The sequence below is a fragment of the Varanus komodoensis genome, unplaced genomic scaffold (assembly GCF_004798865.1).
Source record: "Varanus komodoensis strain SLA01 unplaced genomic scaffold, ASM479886v1 scaffold9, whole genome shotgun sequence".
In the NCBI taxonomy this organism is placed as follows: domain Eukaryota; kingdom Metazoa; phylum Chordata; class Lepidosauria; order Squamata; family Varanidae; genus Varanus; species Varanus komodoensis.
In genome coordinates this window covers 6350307-6376898 of record NW_025336598.1, presented here as the reverse complement: position 1 = coordinate 6376898, position 26592 = coordinate 6350307, and the positions used below count along the sequence as shown (strand labels likewise).

Below are 26592 nucleotides of genomic sequence, written 5' to 3'. Positions count from 1 at the left end.
GATCACATCCCTGGATGGCCACTATATATATTGGAAAGAATTTCTGTGCTGGAAGCCTCATCCGTTCTTGTTGGGTGGTGACATCTGCACATTGCTTTGCTAACAGGTAAGACCAATGCTTTGAAACAGCATTATTTTTTCTTTATGTGCTTCAGCTGGTACTTTTCCATCAAGCAAATGTTTCTGTGAGTCCCATGAGTGAAGACGGAGCTACATTTTAACCAAGGAATCCACATTTTCAGAACCTCTAGCCCAGGCATAAGTAATTTATTTTATTTGGCAGGCCATTGATCATGGGAACAGCAGATTATCCTCCTTTGCACTACAAATTGAGAGATGCATCATTATGTACATCTCCAATGATGTCTTCATTAAATTAGTCTACATATAAGTCCATATAGATTGAGTGAGAACCTTCCTTTTCTCTTGTTCTCTTCCATCCTCCCCCTCTAAAAAAATCCCCTCTCAACTTTGCATCTACTGGGTGGTTGGAGTTCCGGTCACCCAGCAAAAGGGTTTGATTCCTTTCATCTTAATGTAACAAGCACTATTTCTTATAAAAGTACATTTCTTTTAAAACATGCTTCAGAGCCTTTCTTTTCTGATGTCAACATTTAGGAGATTGCAATTTAGTTCAGATATATATATCTTTCTTTAGTGCTTAATTGTTCAATTGACAAAGTGCAACTCAGAACCCCAGACTCCTTACCATTTGCTATTTTCCTTATTCTTGCAGCATTAGTAGCAAGTAGAAATGAGTATTGAATGAAGATTGTTAACTGATCCTATTACCCAAGGGTTCAATATTTCCATTGTATGCTGATGCTGCCATGATGTTCCTCTGCTCAATTAGAAAGTAACCAGGTTTGCAAAAGAAGTTAACCCCCTGGGATTTTAATGGTGCACTGAAATCAAAATTCTTGTGTGCCTTTCAGAACAGAGTTGGAAGGGGCCAAGAAGGCTATTGATTCCAACCCGCTGCTGTTGCAGGACACCAAGTTACACCATCCCACTCAGATGGCTGTCCAGTTTCACCTTGAATGAACAGTGGTACCTCAACTCATGAACTTAATCTGTTCCAGGACTCTGGTCGTGACCTGAATTGGTTGCGAGCCAAGTCAAATTTCTCCATTAGGTTCAATGTAAATAAGGCTATTCCATTCTGTAAATATGTTTTTTATCAAAAAAAATTGAAACACAGTAACAAAGAATGACAAATAACAAAGTACAGTACAGCAGAGAACACTAACCGAGGTGGGAGGAAGGTTATTGTTTGGAGGGAGCGTCCAAACAATTATGTGATAGTGATTGTGCTTGGGAGGGAGGGGGGAGAAGACGGGCGTGATGGAGATCATGCTCACGCAAGGAAGACGGGCATGATCGTGCTGGGGGGGGGGGAGATGGGTGCAATGGCGATCGCGCTTGTGTGAGGAAGATGGGCACGATCACGATCATGTTCATGTGGCAATATGGCCGCGATCGTGGTCATCACCCAAACTTTTTCTGAAATTTCTGTTCATGACCCGATTTGGTTGAGAAGTGAGGCATTCATGAGCAGAGGTACCACTGTATCTAGTGCGGGAGATCCCACCACCTCTCTAGGCAGCTGGTTCCACTGTCATATTGCTCTGACAGTGAGGAAGCTTTTCCTGATGTCCAGCCTGAATCTGGGTTGTCACAACTTGAATTGATTACTCCATGTCCTACACTCTGGCATCAGCAAGAAGAGAACTTGACCTTCCTCTTTGTGGCAGCCTTTGAGGTACTTATACAGAGGTAGCATGTCCCCCCTCAGTCTTCTCTTCTCAAGGCTGAACATGTCCAGTTCTCTCAGTCTCTCTTCATAGGGCAGTGTTTCCAAACTCTGGATCATTTTTGTTGCTCTCCTCTGGACCTTTTCTAATTTTCCTGCATTTTTCTTAAATCTTGGTACCCAGAACTGAATTCCAGATGAAGTCTGACTAGTGAGGAGTATAGGGGAACTACTACTTCTCGTGATTTGGAAGTAATACTTCTATTAATGCATCCCAAAATATCATCTGCCCCTTTCTGAAGCTTCATTGCATTGTTGGCTCATATTTAGCCTGTTGTCCACAATTACTTCAAGGTCTTTTTCTTTATCAGTTCTGTTGTGCCATGTATTCCCCTTCTTGTATTTGATTTCTTTTTCCTCGGTGGAGGACTTGGCACTTGTCCTTGTTGAACCTCATTCTGTTGTTTTCAGCCCAATGTTCAAGTTCATCAGGATTGCCCTGGATTATCATTCTGTCTTCTATTGTGTTCACTATCCCACCCAGTTTTGTATGATCTGCAAATTTAATCAGCTTTCCTTGTACTTCCTCATCTAAACCATTGATAGAATGAACAGGCACAGCAGGGGTTTCATGCCACCTCCTATTTAGGGAGCAGGGAATACTCTGGTGGGATGTTGTAGGAACACTAAGATTTTTTCTGAGTTTCAAAAGGGCATTTAGCACTGGCCATGAGTTGGCTTTAAAAAAAAGTGCAAAGTACCTTTGTAGAAGAATCCTCAGGGGGGTTGGGTGTGCTGATGTGGCTCTAGGTTGCTCTCACTTTCCTGAGTCTGGACAACCCTCAGTTCTTATTCCCAGGGTTATTAGGAATCCACAATTGTTCCCTTGAAATTTATCCTGAGTTTTGGGGGCACAAGGCTTCTGATTTAAAGGGAGAAGCCTTCCTCCACACATGGGAGTTTCTCCAAATTTTGAAGTATCCCCACTACTAGCAGGAAGGGGGAGCCTTTCCCGGCTCTCCCCAAGTGTTGCTTTGGCATTTTGGAGTGTCTGGGGAAAATGGTCCCCCCAGACTAGCCCCCAGACCTTTCTTCCTCTTGTCAGGATGTCCCAGTTTAGCAGCTGTGCAAATGTACACTCAGATGTGCAGGGAGATGCATTTGTTAAGAACCTTAGCAGTTTCATTAGTGAAGAACACTCAGGAAACCCCTCTACAGAGACAGACCTTACGAGCAGAGCTGTCGGGTAGAGGCATGCTTGCCAGCTACAAGATTCCAGAACATATACAGAAGGTTTCATAGGTTTTGAGTCACATACGCAGGAGCAGGGCAGATGATGAGAAAATAATGGACACATAATGCATTCACAGCCCAAAACAATGTGAGAGATCTTCAGAGGGGCATGAGACAATGGTACAGCAAATATCAGTCATTACAGGGTATTGACATGACAGACAGGAATCATTTCAGGGCTTGGCTGTGAGTTTGAACATGCAAATGAAAGTGATTACAATATTGCTAGAAAAACTAGTCTGACAGTGTTATCAGCTTTACTGCTGTTAGCAGAAGAATAGACAGGATTAACTTTCCTTGTGAGCCCCATCCTACAGAGGCTTTTGCAACTAAATGTAGCAGCCACCTCAGATGAGTAAAGGAACAGTCAGCTAACAACACTTCAGGGAACAAACAGGAGCTCGGCATTGAAATTCTGATTTTTTGATTCTCTGATTCTTTCAGACGAACAGGGATACTGCAGGTTTGATTTTACATCACAAAGGCACATACAAGCAACCTTTCTCTATAAAGATTTATTTGAATTTTTCCAACACTCTCTTACTAAGTGGCTCACTGCTTTTTTGACTTGACCATGACTTTTTGTTGTCTGAGTTTGCACAGTTCAATAAGCCATGGTGGGTTTATTAACCCTTTGTACAAGTCATGGATAGTTGGGGTGGCATATAAACCAAGCTGCAGGAAGAGTTCTGGGTTTGAGACAATATGCTAAACCAGCATGGCTCAGTGTGCTGCGTGCACCCAGTCACTGCCTTGTTTGGTCAGTATAAAACCATGTTCTTAATTTGCTCTTGTGTGAGTTGCACAACCCTCATGCTTCATTTGTTTAAAGTTTGATGATCTCTCATTGACAGATGAGTAAAGGGTATCATTGGCTGGGGTAGGGCAGTTCCTACCTAGCGAAGGGTCTCCTTCCATCACACATGCAGTGATTCTGTGATTCTTTCCCCATGTCTCAGGACAGAGCTTGCTTCCTCAAATTCTTCAGATCCCTTCAGTTCTCTGGGAATCCTGAGCATAGGACAATACTCTTCTCTTAGAATATTAACGACCTGATCCTGTTCAAGTAGCTCATGTTTCTGGGACATACTTTGTTTGCTTGTTTAACTTCTATACTACCCAATAGCCAAAGCTCTCTGGGCAGTTTACAATAATCCAACGCTTCTTCAATAAAAAACAGTTTACATTTCTTGATAATCTTTCAAACCCATCCAATGCTTGCCATAAAAATCAACAGAACAGGATACAGTCTGACTAACTTCTACAGTTTGGCTTCAATCTACATAAGGGTAGAGCTTCAGAAAACAACAGGATGCCTCCCCCACGTGTTTACCCACACCAAGAAAAAGCAAAACAGGCATCCACAACCTGTCTCCTGAACCCAGGTGTAGCAAGTCAGGAAGCCCTAAATGTTTGTCCCACATTAAGCCCAATGTTCCTGGCTTAATCAACAGGTTTCATTTTCACAAGGAAGATTGATGACACTCTCTGCAGGAAGTTGGCCTTCTCCAAGGCCTCACCAGCCTTCCTCTTGCTCAGCACTTTGTTAATGACAAGTTAAAAATTGGTAAGCTTTTCTCCAAGGCTTGTAACAAAAGGTTCTGATTTTTTTTGCAACTTCATTGATATGCATAAGTTTATTTACACAGAAATGGCTAAGGAAATAATGAATAAGAATAGAAGAATATACTTTTTACTTGTAAACAATTAGTAAATTAGTAATTAATTAGTAAATTAGTAAAACATACCACCACCAAGAAAAAAAAAACCCCTTCTCTTATTAAGAAGCACATAAGGAGAATCCTTTCATGGGCAGCTCTGTCCATGTTTATTGACATTCTGAGAACAGTGAGTTCAGTGAGATAAGACATGCCTTTGCAAAAGCCATTCTGATTCTTTTTCAGGAAAAGCTGTCTTTCTGTATCCTGTCAGATTTTCTTTTTTAATAATGCTTTAAAGGTTTTACACAGAATGAATGTTAAGCTAGTCAGACTGTGATGTCCTAGCTTCCTTTTTTAGATGGTTTTACTTACCCATTCTCTAGTTCTTGGGTATATAGGCTGATATTAGGGATACATTACATATTTTTAAAAGAAAGTTAGCAATGTCATGTTTGCATTATTTGAGAATTCTAGGATAGTTACCCTTTGGGGTAGATGATGTATTAACTTTTAGCTTATCAGTAAGGTTGAGAATTTTATACTTTGCCCCCATTATTGCCCTTAATTCCTCAGATTCTCTTCCTTAAAACATTAATTCCAACACTGGACAGTTTTATCTGTCCTATATCTTCTCCAGTGAAGATAATTCATTCTGCTTCTCCATAATGTCTCTATCCTCCTTAACTCCATTACTATCAAAGTACCATGACCAACTGCTTCTCTAGCTGGTTTCTTCTAATGTATTTAAAGACTTCTTTACTGTTGGTCTTGACATTGTTAGTGATATGCTCCTCAAAATGCTTTTTTGCATCTCTTATTGTTTGCTCGCATCTCCCTTGAGCATAGTCCCTTTTGTTTTCGCCACATAGGCAAGACTTCCTTTTTTCTCTCTCAAGGAAGCTATTATCTAATAGCTCCCTTGATGCTGCTTGTTGACCATGCTGCTGACTTCTTGTACATGCGTCTTTCTATTCTGTAGTATGCATGCTATCAGAGCTTTCAATATTGTGGTACTGACTGTATTTCTATACCACACAATGGCCAGTTGTATTCACAAGGGAACGTCACAGGCTGGGAGGGGGGTAGAATGGAGTGGGGTTCCCAGGGAGAGAGGAGCAATTGATCTCCCTTGTCCTCCATCTGGCTTCCTCTCTGCCTCAACACTGCTTGGCCTCCGTGCTGCTGTTTGGATTGTACCTCCGTCTCATATGGGAAGGGGCTGCTGACGTCCCTGTAGGGCACAGAGAGACTGGTTATAGGGTTGCCTCAAACTGACAAATTTCTTTTGTTTCTCCCAGTGACAAAGTAGCACATTTGAGTCCACTGTCTTCTGAAATGGAAGGGCAAGGCAAAAGACTTTTGAGCCAGAATGAATCAGGACAGCATTCAAGTACAAAGAGAGCTTCCCCGCCTGCTGGATACATGAACAGTGGCAGCATGTCAGCACTATGAAGGGACTGCCATGGGGAAAGCTGTGCTTTTTAATAGTCTGCCAGTTAGGCAGCTTATTTAGTTACAAAGCCCCTTTAAAGGAGGAAAGAGGAAAAGGTGGGCAGAACCCTATTAGCTTAGGTGAGAAGTACAACTCTGTGGGCTTGCAGTGGGAGGAGCAGCCCATCTCCTCTAGCTATTATTTCTTTATTTAAGTACCCTGCCTGTGTTTCAGCCTAAACCTGCTCAACTCTGGTTTCACTTTAAGGAAAATGTTCAGTTCAGGAGGTCAATGGGACTGCTCCTAGAAAGCAAACACATTCCTCTTGGGTGGAAGCTACATGCATGCAAGCACACACCACAGTTTTTTATTCCATTTACATCACTGATGAGGGAGATATGTAGATTTAGACTGTCTCTTGGCATGGAGGCAGGTATATATCAGCCCACAGTCTTAGCAGCTGAGGGCTGTAGAAAAGAAAAACTGTTTCAAAGGTGGCAAAATACCCATCCCTTCTATGTTGAGCTTTGAGAAGTTACAAAACAATTTGTCTTCTTTGTAGTTTTACAGAATGCAAAATGAAAGGAGAGGTTTTTTCAGGTATAAGTTCCCTTAGTTCACTTAAGTCTATAACATAATGTATACTGAAGTCACAAGTTCAGATTCTTCTTGCACACTGATCTTAAGTCTGGAATGTGAGTCTGCAATACTCATATAGGTGCCTTCATGATATTTTAGGAGAACCAGATTATTGGTCTGCAGCTTTTTCAGGAGTCAGTCAAAAATATTTAAACCTTCTGCAATGGATGAAAATATTTCCCAGTGTGCCCAGTTAATACCTTTTCTATTTATTTATACTGGTATATTCCTTAAGGCTGATGTTTCTAGAATAGCTTTCTTACTGTGGCAAAGAACTACTGGGAAAAGGATGTCATTGGAGTCAATGAAATACAGGCAATCCCAACTCTGAATGAGTTCTCTTCCTGAGAATGTCTTTAAGTTTGAATTTATATGTAAGTCAGATCACATACAGTTGGCCCTTCACATTTGCAGGGATTTGGGGCTGAGGAGCCCTGTGAAAGTGGTAAAACCACAAATACCTTTAGCCTCTTCCCCAATTCACCAGTGCTGCCTCTTTGCACCAAGGAAATGCCAGAGAGATTTTCCTCTCCAGAGAGGTAGGACAAGAAGGCCTGCTTCAGAGGCTCTCCCTCTCTCCCACTTTGCTCCCCCCCCTTGACAATTTTCCACAGCAGGTCTTTAACTTGAATTTTTCAATTAATAGGCTTTACAGCAGTTTGTTCATAAGTATGCATTGTTCTTAACTCAGATGTTTGTAATCTGGGCACTACTTGTACTTGAAATGAAGGTCCCAGTTAGAGCTCTTGTAGTCTAACGTTAAACAGGTTTTTCCATGGCAACCCCTCAACATATCTGATTACAGCCTTATAACGAAGCCCCCAAAAGTTACTCCATTTGGGCTGGAGAAGGAGGGATGTTTTGCTTTAGTTTCCTTCATTTGTCTGTTCATTTGCACATCATGCCAACTCATGTTGACAAAAAACAGTGTGTTGGTTGTTGGATGATGATTGTGCTCATGGTAGGTTGTCCTCTGCCTTTTCCCTCAGTTCCCTGGGAACTTGGCAACTGAATTCACTTTGTCTTCTCTCACTGTCACAACCCTGAGCCATTTTTTACTTTCTGCTACACTTTTTCCCTCAAAAATGCCTTTAAAAATTTTTTATATGCTGTAGACAGAGTTCACAAGTATAGAGGTGCATACTGTCATGGATATAAAATGGGAACCTTCACCAGGACAACATCCTGGAGGTTTGTTGTTGTTGTTAGTCGCAAAGTCATGTCCAACCCATCGCAACCCCATGGACAACATTCCTCCAGGCCTTCCTGTCCTCCACCATCCCCTGGACTCCACTTAAGCTCACATCAACTGCTTCAGTGACTCCCTCTATCCACCTCATTCTCTGCCATCCCCTTCTTCTTTTGCTATCTATTGTTCCCAGCATTAGGCTCTTCTCCAGGGAGTCCTTCCTTCTCATTAGGTGGCCAAAGTATTTGAGTATCGTCTTCAGTATCTGGCCTTCTAAAGAGCAGTCAGGGTTGATCTCTTCTAGGACTGACCAGTTTGATCGCCTTGCAGTCCAAGAGACTCGCAGGAGTCTCCTCCAGCATCACAATTCAAAGGCCACAGTCCTTTGGTGCTCAGCCTTCCTTATGGTCCAGCTTTCACAGCCATACATTGCAACTGGGAAAACCATTGCCTTGACTATACGCACTTTTGTTGGCAGGGTGATGTCTCTGCTTTTTAGTATGCTGTCTAGATTTGCCACAGCTTTCCTCCCAAGGAGCAAGCAACTTTTAATTTCTTGGCTGCAGTCCCCATCCACAGTAATCTTGAAGCCCAGTAAAATAAAATCTGTCACTCCCTCCATTTCTTCCCCATCTATTTGCCAGGAAGTGAGAGGACCGGATGCCATGATCTTAGTTTTCTTAATGTTGAGTTTCAAGCCAACTTTTGCACTCTCCTCCTTCACCCACATCGAGAGGCTCTTTAGTTCCTCTTCACTTTCTGCCATGGGAGTGGTATCATCTGCATATCTGAGGTTGTTGATATTTCTCCCAGCAATCTTAATTCCAACTGGTGAAGGTACCTGCTGTCAAAGTGCAGCAGTTACCAGCCTTGGGGATTAACACAGACAGACTGCACTTTTCATTTATTTTTTACTATGCTTTGATGTGGCAGATGTCAAAAGGCAAGCTGTCAAATCCAAGCGAAGCTGAAAGTGATCTTTGCTTATTACAGGGGGAGGCACCTTATTTTTCCCCTTCACAGTAAAATCCTCAGAGTTTTGGGTGTTTCACTGGATTGGTGCCAATTGCACCAACTTTTCTACCCATTTCCATGAGTCTAGGTACTTGAGAAGATAGAAAAGTTTATCCAACCACCTTTTTACCAAAAATTTGTCTTTGCGTCTTTGCCAGCTGTTGAAATAATGTTTTGTTTTTTAAACAGGGAGTTAAGAAGGGCTAGACAGGGTAGTTTGCACAGGGAACCCTGTTTTGCTTGGATTTGACAGCTTATCTTTTGATGGCTTTCATGTAAGGACAAAGGGGGGAAATCCTTTGTGGAGTCTCTTAGGTCAATGCCCAGAGTTGGAAGTCATTTTAACAGCAGATACCCCTCAGAAGATTACTCAGATGAAGCTTTCCATTATAGAGCTATGAAAGTGCATTCCTCTCACAGTTATAATGTATTTTTCCCAAACAGTGCCTTGTAAGCAAAAATGGACTGTCCTGTGGGAAGTGATCTGGATTTGGATGACATAGGAATGCACCCTAGCTAGTTGCCCAAAATGAGTCATCATGTTATGTGGACCAGGTCATTATGTGGACATCCTGGTTACAAGTGATGACCAGGTGAATGGTATAATATAACAACATTGTGTTTTCCCCTTTTCTTCAGCCCACTAAAGTCAACTATTAGAGTTGTTTTGGGACAACATTTTTTTAATACGACAACAGATGTTACTCAAGAATTTGATGTAGAGAAGTACATTATGTTTCCTGACTATACAGTGTACAACCCAACTGAAAATGATATTGGTAAGCATGTTCCTTCTTCTATTTCAAGTAGGCAATTCCTCTTCTTCAGAAAGTTGCATCTTAAATAATGGGCGGGGGGATGAACCTGGGAACTACAGACCAGTGAGTCCGACATCAATCCTTGGAAAAATTCTGGAGCAAATAATTAAACAATCAGTCCGCAAACAGCTTGAAGTAAATTCAGTGATTAATAGAACCCAACATGGATTTATCAAAAATAAATGCTGTCAGACTAATTGAATCCCATTTTTTGACTGGGTTACCTCCCAAACAGACAGAGGGAACACGGTGGACATAATCTACCTTGAGTTTAGCAAAATTGGCTGCTATATTGTACACAAAGAGTGCTCATTACTGGCACCTTCTCAAACTGGATGGAGATAACTGGTGGGGTGCTGTAGAGTTCAGTCTGGGGCCTAGTGCTCTTCAGCATCTTTATTAATGATTTAGATGAGGAAGTATAAGGAAACATTATCAAATATGCAGATGATACAGAACTGAGTGGAATAGCAAACACCCTAGAAGACTGAATGAACCAGCAGGGCGATCTTCACGAACTTGAACACTGGGCTGAAAGCAACAGAATAAGATTCAACAAGGACAGGTGCCAAGTTCTCCACTCAGGAAGAAGAAACCAAAGGCATTGATATAAGATAGGGAATACGTGGCTCAACAGAACTGAAAAAGAAAAAGATCTCATAGTAATTGTAGACAATAGGCTAAATGTGAGCCAACAATGCAATGAAGCAAATGCTATTTTGGAATGTATTAATAGAAGTATTACTTCCAAATCATGAGAAGTAGTAGTTCCCCTATACTCCTCATGAGTCAGACCTCATCTGGAATACTGTGTCCAGTTCTGGGTACCAAGATTTAAGAAAAATGAAGAAAAATTAGAAAGGGTCTGGAGGAGAGCAACAAAAAAGATCCAGGGTTTGGAAAAACTGCCCTATGAAGAGAGACTGAGAGAAATGGGCATGTTCACCCTTGAGAAGAGAAGACTGAGGAGGCACATGCTATAAGTACCTCAAAGGCTGCCACAAAGAGGAAGGTCAAGTTTTCTTCTTGCTCATGCAAGAGTGTAGGACACGGAGTAATCAGTTCAAGTTGTGACAACCCAGATTCAGGCTGGACATCAGGAAAAGCTTCCTCATTTCCATCAGAGCAATACAACAGTGGAACCAGCTGCCTAGAGAGGTGTTGGCCCCTTCCACACTAGAGACATTCAAGGCAAAACTGGGCAGCCATCTGAGTGGGATGGTGTAACATGGTGTCCTGCAACAGTAGTTGGTTGGACCTTCATGGCCCTTCCAACCCTACTACTCTATAATTCTAAGTATAATGATACATTTCCATATGGAGTGTGGGTGAGAAAGGAGCAACAAGAAGAGAATGTCTTGCGCATTTCCTTGTCCACACATACATTAAGGAGTGAGGGTAGGAAGCTAAGTGCCACTAACATGCTGTGCAGCAATGCCATACAATGTTGTTAGGAGGTCTCCCCAAGGGTGTTTAGTGTGGAGATTTCCACCAACAGCAACAGGGCAGAGGGAGAGCTATAGGTATGATGCTGCAGTTGCGTCTGCACTGCCATTCTTCTTCTGATACCCTCATCACTACTCAGTTGCCTTTCCTACACAGAACTACTCCAAAGCAATTTCCTCTGCAACTCAGACAGCAGCGGATTACAGGGGAAGGACACTACCCATGTAGAGCCAGACCTTAAATCAGAGATGGAGAGCATGTGGCCCTCCAAATGTTGTTGGATCACGACCCCCATCATCCCTCACAATTGGCTATGCTGGCTAAGGTAGACTAGAGTTGCAGGTTAACAACATATTGAGGGCCACAGTTTCTTTGTCCCTGGCTTAATCATTCCTACCACCATGGGATATTGTAATGGAAAATTACTGCTGCTACTATACCATAGCAGCAGAAAAATTACTTTTCATGCTGCTACTATACCATAGACAGGAAAACCAAGTTAGGATAGTAAATGTAGATAGGCTGAAATTCAGCTTTCACCTAAATTTTGGGCCAGAGCACAATCTCTGCTTGGGACAGAAGCATTTCTAGAGATGACACCAGATTCCATGCAGGTTCCAGATCCAATCTGAAAAATATGCTGTATGAGAGCAATATCACAGCCTAAATTTCTCAAGCTGGACAAGGCCTCAGCTTGCCTACCCTAAGGGGTGCAGAGGATCCCAATCCATGCTAGGTCTCCTTTCATCTGCTCAGAAGCTTCAGGTGCAGTACATGGACAGTTTTTGCCACCTTCTCGGTACATCAGAGACCTAAAAATCTAGCTAAACCTTCACTCTGTTATGTGTAAACCAGACAGCACTATTCATCCTGAATGCTGCAGTCCGCTCTGGAGCTTTGGCAGATCAGAATGGGTTCATCCTGCTTTCTGCTTGGAGTTTTGAGGAAAGAATCTAATGGTTCCACCCATCCCTAACAATAAAAGGTGTAATTTGCTTGGAAAGAAACAGAAAATGTATCCCAAATCTTGGCTTCTTAGGGCTGGTCTAAATGCAGAATAATCACTTTCTGACTATAATATCCAGTGAAATACATACCCATTTAAGCATTCAAGCAGTCATTGTCTGTGATCCTTCTGTATGTGTTGAGGCTCTTTCCTCCACCTCAGCTGCAGACTAGCACCTGGCATTTCCATACGGTACAAAAGGTGCCCCCCCCCATATGCACACCTGAAGGTTCCTTTTAATTATTACTGTTTCATTGCAATACCTTTATATCTGCACCTTTTCCCTTTCAAGGAATCCAAAGAGGCATACAAGATTGTCTTCTCCATTTTATCTTCTCAGTGAAGTAGGTTAGGCTCAGAGTCAGTGACTGGCCCAAAGTCACCTAGTAAGCTTCATGGCAAAGTAAAGAATAGAGCCTGGATCTCCCAGATTCACATCCAGCACTCTTAGCCACTATGTTGCACGGGCTGTATATATTTATTTTTAACTGCCCAATAACCCAAGTTCTCTTAGCAGTGTTAAGATAATACCTTAACATAAAATGTCAACACTAAATGAGTAAATAAAAACACACAACAAAATCAAATCAAGCTAGCAGCAAATGCTAAAAATGCTCTGCCGCAGTGGTTTTCAAGCTTTTTACAGCTGGGAATCAGGGAAAATAGGAAAATTTTCAGGGACCACTAATGCAGAAATAATAGCATTATATACATGATACAGTATTTTGTGTATTAATGTTTAAATATAATACCAAAAATGTTAATTTTCTAAAATAACCAGAAACTAAGCAGGAAAAATGCTAATAAAAGAATAAAATATTGAAATTAAATGTAATCAAGTACAACTGAAATTTTTGGGGAGCAATATTTGATTCTAGTAAGGCTAGTGCAAAATCTGCTGTTGCTCCTTTTCAAGAATTCTTAATAGTCATGACTGCAATCTTGTTTCCGAGAGATGAAGTGCTGCACTGACATCCATTCTGTTTCTCTGCTTGGTTTTTATCAGTGACAGGGCTGAAAAACACTTTTCATGCAAATATGTGGTAGAAAATACGAGTAATAGCTCTGTCACTTAGAGATGGATATTCTTTTTCCAGCGATATTCAAAATTGTGACAATGATTGCATTTTATGTTTGGACACCAGAGTGACATCAGGGTTCTTTCCTGCTTCTTGCTAGGACCAGGTTCCCCAGGTGATGGCAGCAGTGCTGAGCGAGCGGGAAGAGCAGGCTGAGCATGAGCTGCTGCCCTTATTTGCAGCTCTGAGAAGGCTGCTGCTGCTGCCTCCCCGTCAGCGCACCATGCAAGTGGCCCCAAGCTGCCTGGCTCTGGTCTTTGTGCCGCCTAGAAGGAGCTATGATCAGCAGGAACGCCTGGAAGATGGCTGCGCCACTCGCCTTGTCAGGTGGAGTAAGACCAGAACCGGGCAGCTTGGGAACACTTGCACAGAGCGAAGGGGCAGCAGCAGCAGCGGCAGCAGTAATGGCATTCCCAGCACTGCATATAAGGGTAGCAGCTAACACTCAGCCCGTTCTTCCTGCTTGCTCAGGGCTGCTGCCATCACCTGGGGAACTGAGCTGATTGTATCAGGAGGAGGGAAAGAGCTGGCATGGATCTGTTCACCTGGCGATGGCGGCAGCGCTGAGCGAGCAGGAAGAGAGGGCTGCGCTCGAGTTGCTGCCCATATGCCGCTCCCCAGCAGCATCTTCTCAGGGCTTTTCCATTGACCGGCAGGAAATCTCCTGCATACTGGCACCAGTCCATGGACTGGCAGTCAAAAATCACTGGTCTAGCAGACAATGTGCTAAAAATGTCTTGACCTAAAAGCACTTAAATACAGGGTTAGAATGGGTGTGAGGTAAAAGCAATCCTTCTGAGGCAATGATGTGTGCACATAGAATAAGGCTGTAGAGGTATATTTTTAAGCCAATCTTTTCCACTGATTTTTGGAAGAAAATAAGAACCGGGTTCTTAGGCATTCAAAAGAAAGAGTTGGAATTCCTCCTTCACATGTCTTTTCTCCCATGCACCCCAACCATAACAAGCTGTATATCAGCTTGTATCAGCCCCTCACAACTTGAAGTTTTCACTTTCACAAATGAGAAACAGCAGCCTTATACTAGGCAATAATCTAGCACTGTTTATGCAGTCTCTCTCTCATAGTTAAAGAATCCCTGTTAAGAGAATGTTAAAGAAGTATTCAACATTGTGTCTCCCACTCCTTTCGTGTGTATTTATACCTGCTTTTTTTTCTTCTTTTGCAGTTTTAGTTAAGCTGAAGAAGGCCAAAAAACGTTGCGCAGTGAAGTCCCAGTTTGTTCGGCCAATCTGCCTACCAGAAAATGGAATGACCTTTCCAGATCATTACAAATGTCAAATTTCAGGATGGGGATACTTGCATGAAAGTAAGTTAGATGATGGTTTTTATGTGTACAAGTGAAACTGGTCAAAGACACCGGGGAGAGCTGCACTAGATCTCGGTTTATGAAGGAACTCAACCTCCATATTTATGAAAAATTATACACACACACACACACACACATGCTCCTCCTGCCCTTCACAAAAAATTATGAAGAAGGGGTGCTGCTCTTTGCCACTGTCCATCCACCCCCACAGGGTGAAGTTAGCACCCTCTCCACCAAAAAGCAAACAAATTCAGGCCCTCTTCTCATGCTGACTTTTCTTCAAGTAAACTCCACTGAAGTCAGTGTGGTTTACTTTTGAGTTGACATGCATTTTAGCTGGTTGTTTCTTGAGCATGTGGAGAAAGGAGACACTCAGAAAAGCTTGAAAATACATTACAATTGTTATTTGTTAAAGTGGGGAGAAGGAGAAATAGCATTGTGTTTGTAAATCATAGAGAGAGGGATAAAGACCCCTTCTACTGCTGTTTTGCCAAATCTAACTTTTCCACTGGCCTCCTGACGCTACTCCTTCTAGCCTGTGAGCAGTATTGCAAATTTAGCACACACTGATAATATATTATTGTTATATGCCATCAGCTTGTCTCTGATATATGGCAACTCTATGAATGAAAGCCCTCCAAAATTACAGCCCTGTTCAGCTGTTCTAAACTCAAGGCTGCGGCTTCCTTTATGGATTCAGTCCATTTCATTTTCTTCTTATGCCTTGCACTTTCCATACTATGCTTGAGGAAAATGCAACGTATTAAAAAGTCATCATGTAAACATAGAAACAGAACGAGTCAGAAGGGGCCTCCTAGGCCATCTAGTCTGACTTCCGGCACCAGCCAGCTCCGCTCACGACATGCCCACCATGTGCACATCCAGCCTATCCAGCACCGATGGGGCCTCAACAACCTCTTGTGGAAGCCCATTCCACACCCTAGGGGTCCTAACTGTCAGGAAATGCTTCCTGGCATCCAAATGGAACCTTGGCTCCCTGAGCTTTGCTCCGTTGGAGCACATCCTGCCTTCCTCTGCAGGGGAGAACAGGTCTCTACCCATCTCCAGGTGACATCCCCTCACATACCTCTATGTCGCCAACATATCCCCTCTGAGTCTCCTCTTCTCCAGGCTGAAGAGACCCAGTATTTGTCTATTTGCCCCAGTACCCATTTCCTACAGAGGTGCCTCTTTCATCTAATCCCTCTAACCGCCTCCTTTCGCATCCATGGCGGCACTCTCCTCCGCCTCCCCACCTTACTGACTAGAGGTATCGTCAAGGCTTGCGCCTCCAAAACCTCCCTTTTGAGTGCCATCCACCCCTTCTCAACTCGCTTACCCTCCAGTAACCTGTCCCAGGAGACTTTCGCCAGTCTGGCCTTCAGTTGGCCAAAGTTGGCCCTCTTGAAGTCCCAGCTTCTAGTGCTCGACCTGCTGCACATCCCCAGTCCCCTGATCTTAAAGCAAAGGATGGAGTGATCACTCGCATCCAGAGCTCCCCTAATCTGCATTCATCTATCAGCTGCTCCCTATTGGTCAAGACCAAGGATGTCCCCCCCTCCCCGTCACCTCTCGGACCCTCTGTGTGAAAAACCCTCCCTCTATAGCTTCTAGGAAGCAACGTGACCTGGCTGTCACCGCCGAGTGAGTCTCCCAACTAAGATCCAGGAGATTGAAATCCCCCATAATTACTGTGTCTCTCCCCAGAGATATCCTTAGAACCTGGCCTGTCAGGACATCATCCAGGGTCTCAAGATGATCTGGAGAGCGATAACATACCCCCACTGTCAGGTCCCTTTCCCTCTCAAAACCCCTAAGTTTCACCCAGACTGCCTCTACTGAATCCCCATATGTGCTGCATTCTATCTCACTGCATCCTATCCCTTCCCTGACGTATAAAGCCATGCCCCCACCTCTCTTTCCCTTCCTGTCCTTTCTAAAAAGGTGATACCCTTCTATGTTCGCATTCCAGACTTGCCTTTCATCCCGCCAAGTTTCTGTGATTCCCACCAGGTCATACCCTCCTATTCCCAGGAGAGCTTCAAGCTCTTCCTGCTTATTACCCATGCTCCTAGCATTGGTGTACATGCACCTCAACTCCTTCCCACCGCTTCCTTTCCTTGGAGTTCCCAGCCTCCTCCCATCCTCCCTGATACCTGGCCCCTCTCTGTAGGAGTTCTGTCAGTCCCTGCAGTACCTCTAAAACCCTGCTCCCAGAGACCTGATCCTCTCCCCACACTTGTCCAGTGCAGACATGTTTCTGGGGGGCCTGATCCCCCCTCCCAACTCAGTTTAAAGTCTTCTGGATGAAGCTCACTAGAGCATCTCCAAAGGACCTTTTCCCCATCCACGTGAGGTGTAACCCGTCCCTTGCCAGAAGTCCATTGGCAAGAAACTGAGTGCTGTGGTCGAGGAACCCGCAGCGTTCCTCCTGGCACCACACCCTAAGCCAGTCGTTCACCTTGGACACCCTCCTGTCCCTTCCTGGCCCAAATCCCCGGACCGGTAAGATCGATGAGAAGGCCACTTGGGCCTTTAGCTCCGAGTTTTTTCTCCAAGGCCTCGAAGTCCCTGGTGATCCCGACCGCACCCTGTCTAGCCACGTCATTTGTGCCCACATGGATCACCAGGAGTGTCTGGTGACCCACGGAGCGAACAAGATGCTCCACTCTGTCCTTCACATGCCGGATGCGTGCGCCCGGCAGGCAGCAAACCTTCCTTGTCTCCAGGTTGGGGCGGCACACCACCACCTCAGTGCCCCTCAGCAGGGAGTCCCCAACAACAATAACCTGCCGCTGTACCTTCCCGGTGCTGGTGGGTGGCCGTGCCCTGGCCCTCGCCTCTCCTGCAGCTGCCCCCTTGCCGCCTGACGTCCCAGGCTGGGGGTCCTGCTGGTCCCCAGAGGCCTCATCAGCCCCAGCGTCCCCAAGTGGAGAGAACCTGTTTCCCAGCTCCAGATTGGTGCCAGGAGAAGGAGGAGGCCGTGCTGACCTCCTCCTCCTCTGGGTGACATGCCTCCATGTCTCTGCAGCTGCTCCTCCCATGGCCTCCCCCTCAACCCTCTGTCCAGAGGGGGGCTGCTCCGGGGGGGCCTGGAGAGCTCTCTCGGCCCTCAGGCACCTCACCACCTCTTCTAGCAGGGTCACCAGCGTGCACTGAGAGCAAGTGTATCCCTGCCTCTCCTGGGGAGAAGGACGAACATGTCACAGCTCTCGTAGCGGACAGCAACACCTGTGACTCCTGGTCTGGCATCGGTATCCCTTGCGAGAACATACCTTGGTCCCCTGCCTTGTCTGTCCTGCAGTTCCTCTCACTTGCCCAGTTCTCCCAGACAGAAACCCACTCACACACAAACTTTTTAACCTGAAGAAATCCAGGATATAATAGCAGAAATAGGCAACAACATGTTAGGGCAAGGGTCATGTGACATGCACATACTCATCCCCCTTCATTTATTTATTACATACATTTATACCCCGTCCTATCACTTCAAGTGCTCAATCAGTGTTTTATTTTAATCTCCTTTATAGATGTATCACCTGGTTTTTGTCAAAGGTACTTCTAGCGTGATGCACATTTTTTGTCCTTAGAACTACATTTTAAAATACAATGTGATTTTTACAATAAGGGTGGGGCATATATTCATTTAGTTGACAATTTAATATGAACTGATTTACTTTTCCATTCTAAAATGAATAAATTAATTTGGCCACAGTTATCTGTTGATTTTTGCTCTTCTCCAAATATTGTAATTCTATTCTCAGTTTAAAAAAAGAAAATGCATGTAAAATGCATAATTAGGAAAATTTGAGTGAAAATCAGGGGGAAGTGTAAAAAGATAATTATTAGGAATAATTATCTGAAAAATGTGTGTGTTGGGGAAATTGTATACAAAAAAATGTGTATCCATTTTCCTTTTCACATTCATGAAAATGCATATTGATTTTTACGTTTCTAAAAATGTTGCAAACTATTATTTTTTTCCAATTTTTTCCAATAAGTGTATTGTTGTAACCATAGGTCATAACATAATATAAAAGTGCCATAAAATGTCATAAAATAGTACTAATAAAACAATGAGATAGTAAGATTATATAATAAAATAATAAAAGTTTGAAATAAAAGATTACAACAAAGTAGGGCCAATGCTACAACTAAAAACTTTAAAAAAAGTCTTTCTGAGTTTAAAGGCAAAGATGGCAACTTGATTTAAGAACAGTTAAGAACATTTCTGAAAGAAGGTTGATTAGTTTTTCAAGATCTAAGCCCTTAAGTGCTTCTACCTTTAATAATTTGGGTCCTGATCTCATTGTAAATGGGGCAGTGGAGGATGTAATGAACAATGTCCTCCGCTTGACCAACACCACAAGGGCAGAGGCGTTGCTCAACAGGGAGCTTACTATCTCCCTTCAAGATATGCAGGGGCCATTGTCTGCAGGCACAAAGGTGTTAAAGTCTTTCTCAATGGGGCACTGGTCATGTTAGCCAGATATTAGGAAAAGCTCTGAGAACCTCCCCTAAAGAAGGTTAAAAGGACATCATCTACTCAGAACAGGGCCTTCTCTGTGCTGGTGCCCAGGTTATGGAATACGCTCCCCCAAGGAGGTTTGCCTGGCACCAAGCCTATATTCCTTTCGGCGCCAGGTTAAAACCTTTTTATTCAATCATTATTTTAAAAATTAGCATTTTTATTAATTCACAGTTGCTTTTGTTTTGTTTTATTCTGATTTGATTTATTTGTATTGTGCTTTTTGTAATTTTATTGTATGGTTTTATTAATTGTTTTTATGATTATTGGTTTTAATCTTGTTAGCCGTCCAGAGACGCGATAGTGAAGGATGGCATACAAATGTTTTAAATAAATAAATATTTGTTGAGCATTAATTGTCCATCTATGTTTGGTGTTACTTTTGCCAATGATGACTATCTTTGTTTTACTATAATTAATCTTTAGTTTTTCCTTTTCACAGTAAGCAGCTAATCTGGCCAGTAATCTTTTAAATCCGATCTCAGTATAAGAAATAAGAGCTATATCATCAGCATACATTAGCACAGACATTTTCTGTCCATTGAGTGAGGGGGAGAAGAAGCTTTGTGACTTCATGGCCACTATAATATCATTAATATAAAAATTAAATAAAAAGGGAGCAAGCAAGCAGCCCTGCTTAATGCCTTCTTCCAACGAGATAGGATCTGAGAGAGACCAGTGTGGGCCCATTCTTACTCTGACTGTTATATCAGTAAATAGTTCAATTATTAGTTTAAGAAGGCACTTATCAATATTGGACCTGGCCAATTTCTCCCATAATTGATACCTGTCAGGGGAGTCAAGGTCAATAAAAGCAACATATAGTTGTTTTGGATGCTTGTTGGTACCGTTTTGAATTAGGACCTTCAAAGTTGCACAGTGATCTACTGTGCTTCATCCTTTACGAAACCCTGCCTGTTCTGGATGAAAGAAATTTATTTCCTCCTCCCAGTCTTCTAATTTATACAGAAGATGCCTAGCATAAAGCTTAGAAGAAATATCTAGAAGGCTAATTGAGCAATTATTGACAGGGTCCTGTCGTTGCCCTTTTTAAAGATAGGATAAATTATACTTTGTTCCCAGTGAGGGTGTACAATGCATGTTCATCTATTTCTGAAAAGAGTGTGGTCAAAACAGGGGCCCACCAGGAATCATTCATCTTGTAGACCTCTGGGGGAATCAGCTTCACAAAGAACTTTTCCAGGGGCCAAAGTTGATATCAACTGCTTGCACTCGGATTTTGAGACACCTGGCCACTCTGGTAGCATACTTAGTTCAATAGGAACTATTGTTGTTGATTTGGTGTTTGGGTAGCTATAAATGGAGGAGAAATGTTGGGTCTAGCTTTGTGCAGAAATGCATGCATAAGGCATGGTATGGTGTACGGAGATGCCGTTAGCCACTAGTTCCCAAAATTTCCTCCCCCCGCACCCTCTGGTTAGGATAAGGGGAAGTTCCTTCCATTGATTCCTATGATATGATAACTTCTTTATCTTTAATAATATCTTATATTGGGATTGAAGTTGGATCAATAGTTAGATCAAGGGATCTGTCCTTTCCTCTCTAACTCTCCTCTGTAGCTTTCTCAGATCTTGTCTTTTGTTCTTACAGTCTTGGTTGTACCATCCCTTTCTTATGTTATTCTTTCTAGGGAGACAGGTGGTAGTGAGCTGGGAGATTAGCACACTATTAATTGAACTAAAATTGCTCCAGCATCTGTGAAGTGTTTAGAAAGGCAGTGATTTGCTCACTGAGGTTAGGGCACCATCTAAGATGATATTTGACCTGGGTGATGCCATCAGGATTATAGTACCTTGCAGGAGGGAAGGGGGGTTTATAGGCCAAAAAAATCAGGACCAAAGGTAAATGATCACTCTCAGTTATGTTATGGACATCAAAGAGACTAACCTGGGAAAGGAGTGCAGAAGAGATCAATATATAGTCAATCAAACTGGCCACAAATGAGCTTAGAAAAGTATAATACCCATTTGAGCTGTCAGGGTTTGAGCCATGGAGACTGAACAGCCTGTGCTTAAAATCCAGATTCAGTAGAGACACCCCTTGTTTGTTTAATAATTTGTCCATGGAGGACCAGGGCAAATACCATTCATCTTCAGGACTCAAGTGCATCTTTCTAACATAGCTGGTAATATCTTTGCCAGTTCAGGCACTGAAATCACAAGCCAGTAGGATACTAGCACTTGGTAGGGTTTGTTCAACTTTCTCCAAAAGGATTTGCAGGGAAGACCAGACAGTGAATCACAGGTCTGGGTTCCATCCAGTTGGGAGATAGACATTAATACAAAGAATTAACCCAAAACATTTGCTGTCTATCTGGACTATCTGAATATATTCACTGTCTGACCTATCCCTTCATTGAATAGATCCTTTCAGGTTAGCTGAATTCAGGGTTGATAACCAACAACTTGCTCTTCCATGCAAGCCTGGTTTGATGGCAGGGGTGTTGTATGAACAGAATCCTGGCAGGAAGGGAGAAGAAATGTCCAGGCACCATGTCTCCTGTAGCAAAATGATGTTAAATTCTGACAGATATTGTTCAAAACAGGTATCCACTAATTTATTGTGCCACCTTGTGCTGTTCCAGAAAATAAGTTTTAAGTAGCCTAAGACCTTAAGGGTAAGTCAAGTTGGTGGCAACTGAAGCATTATGTGCTTGTCTGGGAACCAGCAGACATACTGGTGTGCTGGTTTCCTCATTAAAGTGAAAGTCATTATCAAGCAGCAACCTTAGGTTGTCAGTTTGCTTGTTATCTCTGAACGAGGTTGAATTTGCAGACTGGGAATCTTGGATAGAACATATTCTGTCTACAGCAACTTCCCCTTGTCCACCTTCCTGATCTGTGTCCTCAGTTGACACTGGCTGGAACATATTGTCAGCATTTGGGGTAGGTAAGAAGCATTAGGCCACTCAGGTATGACCTAAATCATATTTCTGAGGAATATACAGTAGAGGTGACAAATAGATTTAAGGAATTAGACCTGATACACAGAGTGCCTGAAGAACTATGGAAGGAGGTTCGCAACATTGTACATGAGGTAGCAAGTAAAACCATCCCAAAGAAAAAGAAATGCAAGAAAGCAAAATGGCTGTCTGAGGAAGCTTTACAAATAGCTGAGGAAAGAAGGGAAGTGAAAGGCAAGGGAGAAAGAGAAAGATACACCCAACTGAATGCAGAATTCCAGAGAATAGCTAGAAGAGATAAAAATGCCTTCTTAAATGAACAGTGCAAAGAAATAGAAGAAAACAATAGAATAGGGAGGACCAGAGATCCCTTCAAGAAAATTGGAGATATGAGGGGAACGTGTCATGCAAAGATGGGCATGATAAAGGACCAAAATGGCAGGGACCTAACAGAGGCAGAAGAGGTGGCAAGATTACACAGAGGAACTATACAATAAAGAACTTAACGTCCCTGATAACCACAATGGGGACCTCGAGCCAGACATCCTGGAATGTGAAGTCAAATGGGCCTTAGGAAGTCTGATCAACAACAAAGCTAGTGGAAGCGACAGTATTCCAGCTGAGCTATTCAAAATCCTAAAAGACAATGCAGTAAAAGTGCTACAATCAATATGCCATCAAATTTGGAAAACCTAACAGTGACCACAGGATTGGAAAAGGTCGGTTTACATTCCAATTCCAAAGAAGGGCAATGCCAAAGAATGTTCGAATTACCACACCATTGCACTCATTGGACATGCTAGCAAAGTTATGCTCAAAATCCTACAAGCTAGGCTCCAGCAGTATGTGGACCAAGAACTACCAGAAGTACAGGAAGGGTTTCAAAGAGGCAGAGGAACTAGAGATCAAATTGCCAACATATGTTGGATCATGGAGAAAGCTAGGGAGTTCCAGAAAAACATCTACTTCTGCTTCATTGACTATGTTAAAGCCTTTGACTGTGTGGCTCACAACAAATCACGGTAAGTTCTTAAAGAGATGGGAGTACCAGACCATCCTATATGTCTCTTGAGAAACCTATATGCGGGTCAAGAAGAAACTGTGAGAACTGGACACAGAACCACTGATTGGTTCAAAATTGAGAAAGGAGTTTGGTAAGGCTGTATACTGTTGCCCTGCCTATTTAACTTATATGCAGAGCACATCAGGAGAAAGGCAGGGCTAGATGAATCACAAGTTGGGATTGCTGGGAGAAATATCAACAACCTCAGATATGCAGATGATACCACTCTAATGACAGAAAGTGAAGAGGAACTAAAGAGCCTCTTGATGCGGGTGAAGGAGGAGAGCGCAAAAGTTGCCTTGAAACTCAACATTAAGAAAACTAAGATCATGGCATCTGGTCCTCTCACTTCCTGGCAAATAGATGGGGAAGAAATGGAGGTAGTGACAGATTTTATTTTCCTGGGCTCCAAGATCACCGCAGACAGGGACTGCAGCCAAGTAATTAAAAGACGCTTGCTCCTTGGGAGGACAGCTATGGCAAATCTAGACAGCATACTAAAAGGCAGAGACATCACCCTGCCAACAAAAGTGCGTATAGTCAAGGCTATGGTTTTCCCAGTTGCAATGTATGGCTGTGAAAGTTGGACCATAAGGAAGGCTGAGCGCTGAAGAATTGAGGCCTTTGAATTGTGCTGCTGGAGAAGACTCCTGCGAGTCCCTTGAACTGCAAGGCGATCAAACCGGTCAGTCCTAGAAGAGATCAACCCTGACTGCTCTTTAGATGGCCAGATACTGAAGACGAAACTCAAATACTTTGGCCACCTAATGAGAAGGAAGGACACCCTGGAGAAGAGCCTAATGCTGGGCACAATAGATGGCAAAAGAAGAAGGGGATGGCAGAGAATGAGGTGGCTAGATGGAGTCACTGAAGCAGTCGATGTGAGCTTAAGTGGACTCCAGGGGATGGTGGAGGCAGGAAGGCCTGGAGGAATGTTGTCCATGGGGTCGCGATGGGTCGGACATGACTTCGCGACTAGCAAAAAGGTGGAATCAATACAGTTTGTTTTAGAAGGAGGATACGATGACCTGCCAAGATGTAGATTTGTTTCTTGTAAAACTGTTTGCTTGCAGGGTTCAGGAGATTTATAATGGTTTTCTATGGGGTTGATGATCCAAGAATCTAAGTCAATTAGAGGCTTGGCTGCTGCTCAAGTCAGCAGCAGTGTTTGTTTCAATTCATCCAGTTGTCTCAGTATTTCTTCTTGTTCACTGTTTGGTAAAGCTGCAAAGGAATTAATTAGTCCTATTTCTAGAGCATCATCAGTGCCAGTATGATTGTTTGAGCAATATCTTTCAAAGATGCTGAGGGTGCTGTTGAGTGTAATCCTTAGAGCAACCTGATGTGTTGGCAGGGTATGGTTGCACTTATTTAACTCTGGTGGGAGGTGGAACTACAAACTCAGCCTCTGTTCAGTTACCCTTTCTGATCAAAGTTGGTTCTTCTCTGCAATTCTTTGTCCACAAACAAGTCAAATTGGTGCCAGTGTTTCAAGCTGCTGCAGAGGCTACTAGTTTACCTGTATGACTGTAAAGGCTGTTTTTAAAGAGTCCACCTTTTTGTCTATAATGTGGGGCAAGGTGGGAGGGGGTAGGCACACATGGCAGGTCCAAATGGGCATGGTGGGCCTGATCCGGCCCTTGGGTGATAGTTTGAGGACCCATGATCTATACCCTTTTATTCTATACTAAAATTTCTCTTTTATTTAAAACAATTTCTATAATAACTCCAACACTATCAAATACAATATATTCTATATCTATTACATATAGATTTTATCTTTTCATACTTCATACTTCCTTATTCTGTTTCTCCTCTTCTTCTGAATCCCCTCTTTTTTCTGACTCTACAGAGATGGTGAACCTTCTGCTGCTATATCCAGCTTCATCTTCTCCTCCCAATCTGTTCTCTCCTTCATCTTCCTTCTTGAAAATGTAGACATATCCATTAATTTTTGCATTTGTGATGCATATTCAGCATCAAGGATAATTCCAAATGTCTTTAATAATTCCAATGCTTCCTGCTTTGTATCAACTCTATAATATTTCCCATTATATGAAAACCTCAAAAAAATGGGAAACCCCCAACTGTATTTTATGGAATTCTTTAATATTTGGCAGACTTGGGACATATCTCTTCTCCAATGCAAGGTCTCATTGCATAAATCAGGAAAGCCTTGTATCTGATTTCCTTCCAGCATAATTGAGGTCATATTCTGTGTTTTCTGCATCAGTTCTTTTTTTTTGCTTATGACCAGAATCTGACCACAATGTCTCTCAGTGTTTTTCTTCCAGGTCATCTTGGGCCAACTCTATGTATTGCTTCAATATCATATCTTGTAAAAGAAACATCTGGAGAAACAGATTTAGCCCAGTCCAATATTAACTGAATCAGTTTATCTTCATTCTCTTTCCCATCCTCTGGATATCCTTTGAAGGCTTAGGTTCATTCTTCATTGTCTATCCTGAATCTCAATCATTTGCTTTAGTTTTTTTTTACTTTTTATCTTGTTCTTTCACCTGAGCTTTCACTTCTGTAATTGTTTGGAGATTCTCTTGTTTAGATAATTCTTTTATTCTTACATCCATACTATCTACTTTAATATCTAATTTCTTCAGATCATTCTTCATCTCATCTTTTACATCTTTTAAACTTGACATCATTTGTGTCTTCATTTTTCTTAATTCTTGTAGAAGTATATCAGAATTGCCCAGTTGTGTTGATGAAGTCATTGATTTTTCCGGTGATGCTCTCTTTTTCTCATTCATTTCACAACTTTTTGCTACTCTCTTCAACCACAAATCCAATGGATGAGGTTTGTAAGAGGGATCTTGTTTAACTTTGGGTCTTTGTCAAACGCTTTTTGGCTCTTGTCTCATGCTATCTGCACTTTTACTATGTTTAGACACACAATCTGCAGTTGTTATTTCCAACTAAGAGGAGAGAACTCTTACATTTACTGATCTTATTTGCAGTCCACAATTGCAGTTAAGCTTTCAAACAGTATGTAGATCAGCAACTGCAATTTAACATCTAGCCAGCAGAGGGAGCTCAAGCATTACAATTCGCAATACTATTAAAATACAGTCTTCCACTTTACATAATTTCCTCTTTTTAAAATTTATTTCTCCTTACTTCTTATCCTTTATCACCATAGTAAAAGCAATATAGCACAGAGAAGCTAATCCTGGGATGTTAATTAAGTTGATATACATTCCTCACAGCTCTGTCCTAATGTTTTCCCTTTCAGCACTTTCTCTCAGCCTTCCAGCTGCACCAGGGAGGGAGGAGAGTCCCTTCTTATCAAGAAAAACAAGAATCGTTCAAGATAAACAACCTCCACTCTCCCTCCCACCCCCCCCCCCACTTCTCAAGCTGCTTTTAAGCTTATTATAACAAGCGGCCGAGTGTTTATAACATA

At 42.6% G+C, this 26592-nt stretch overlaps 1 protein-coding gene across 1 annotated transcript in view; it reads left to right on the top strand.

Moving 5' to 3' along the window:
- HGFAC (HGF activator) overlaps positions 1–26592 on the top strand; it is a 61400-nt gene that overhangs the window by 24579 nt on the left and 10229 nt on the right. The window contains exons 7-9 of the mRNA XM_044418243.1: positions 6–106; positions 9621–9760; positions 14517–14657. Of these exons, the coding sequence (XP_044274178.1) occupies positions 6–106; positions 9621–9760; positions 14517–14657 (382 nt within the window). The remainder of the gene's footprint in view (positions 1–5; positions 107–9620; positions 9761–14516; positions 14658–26592) is intronic.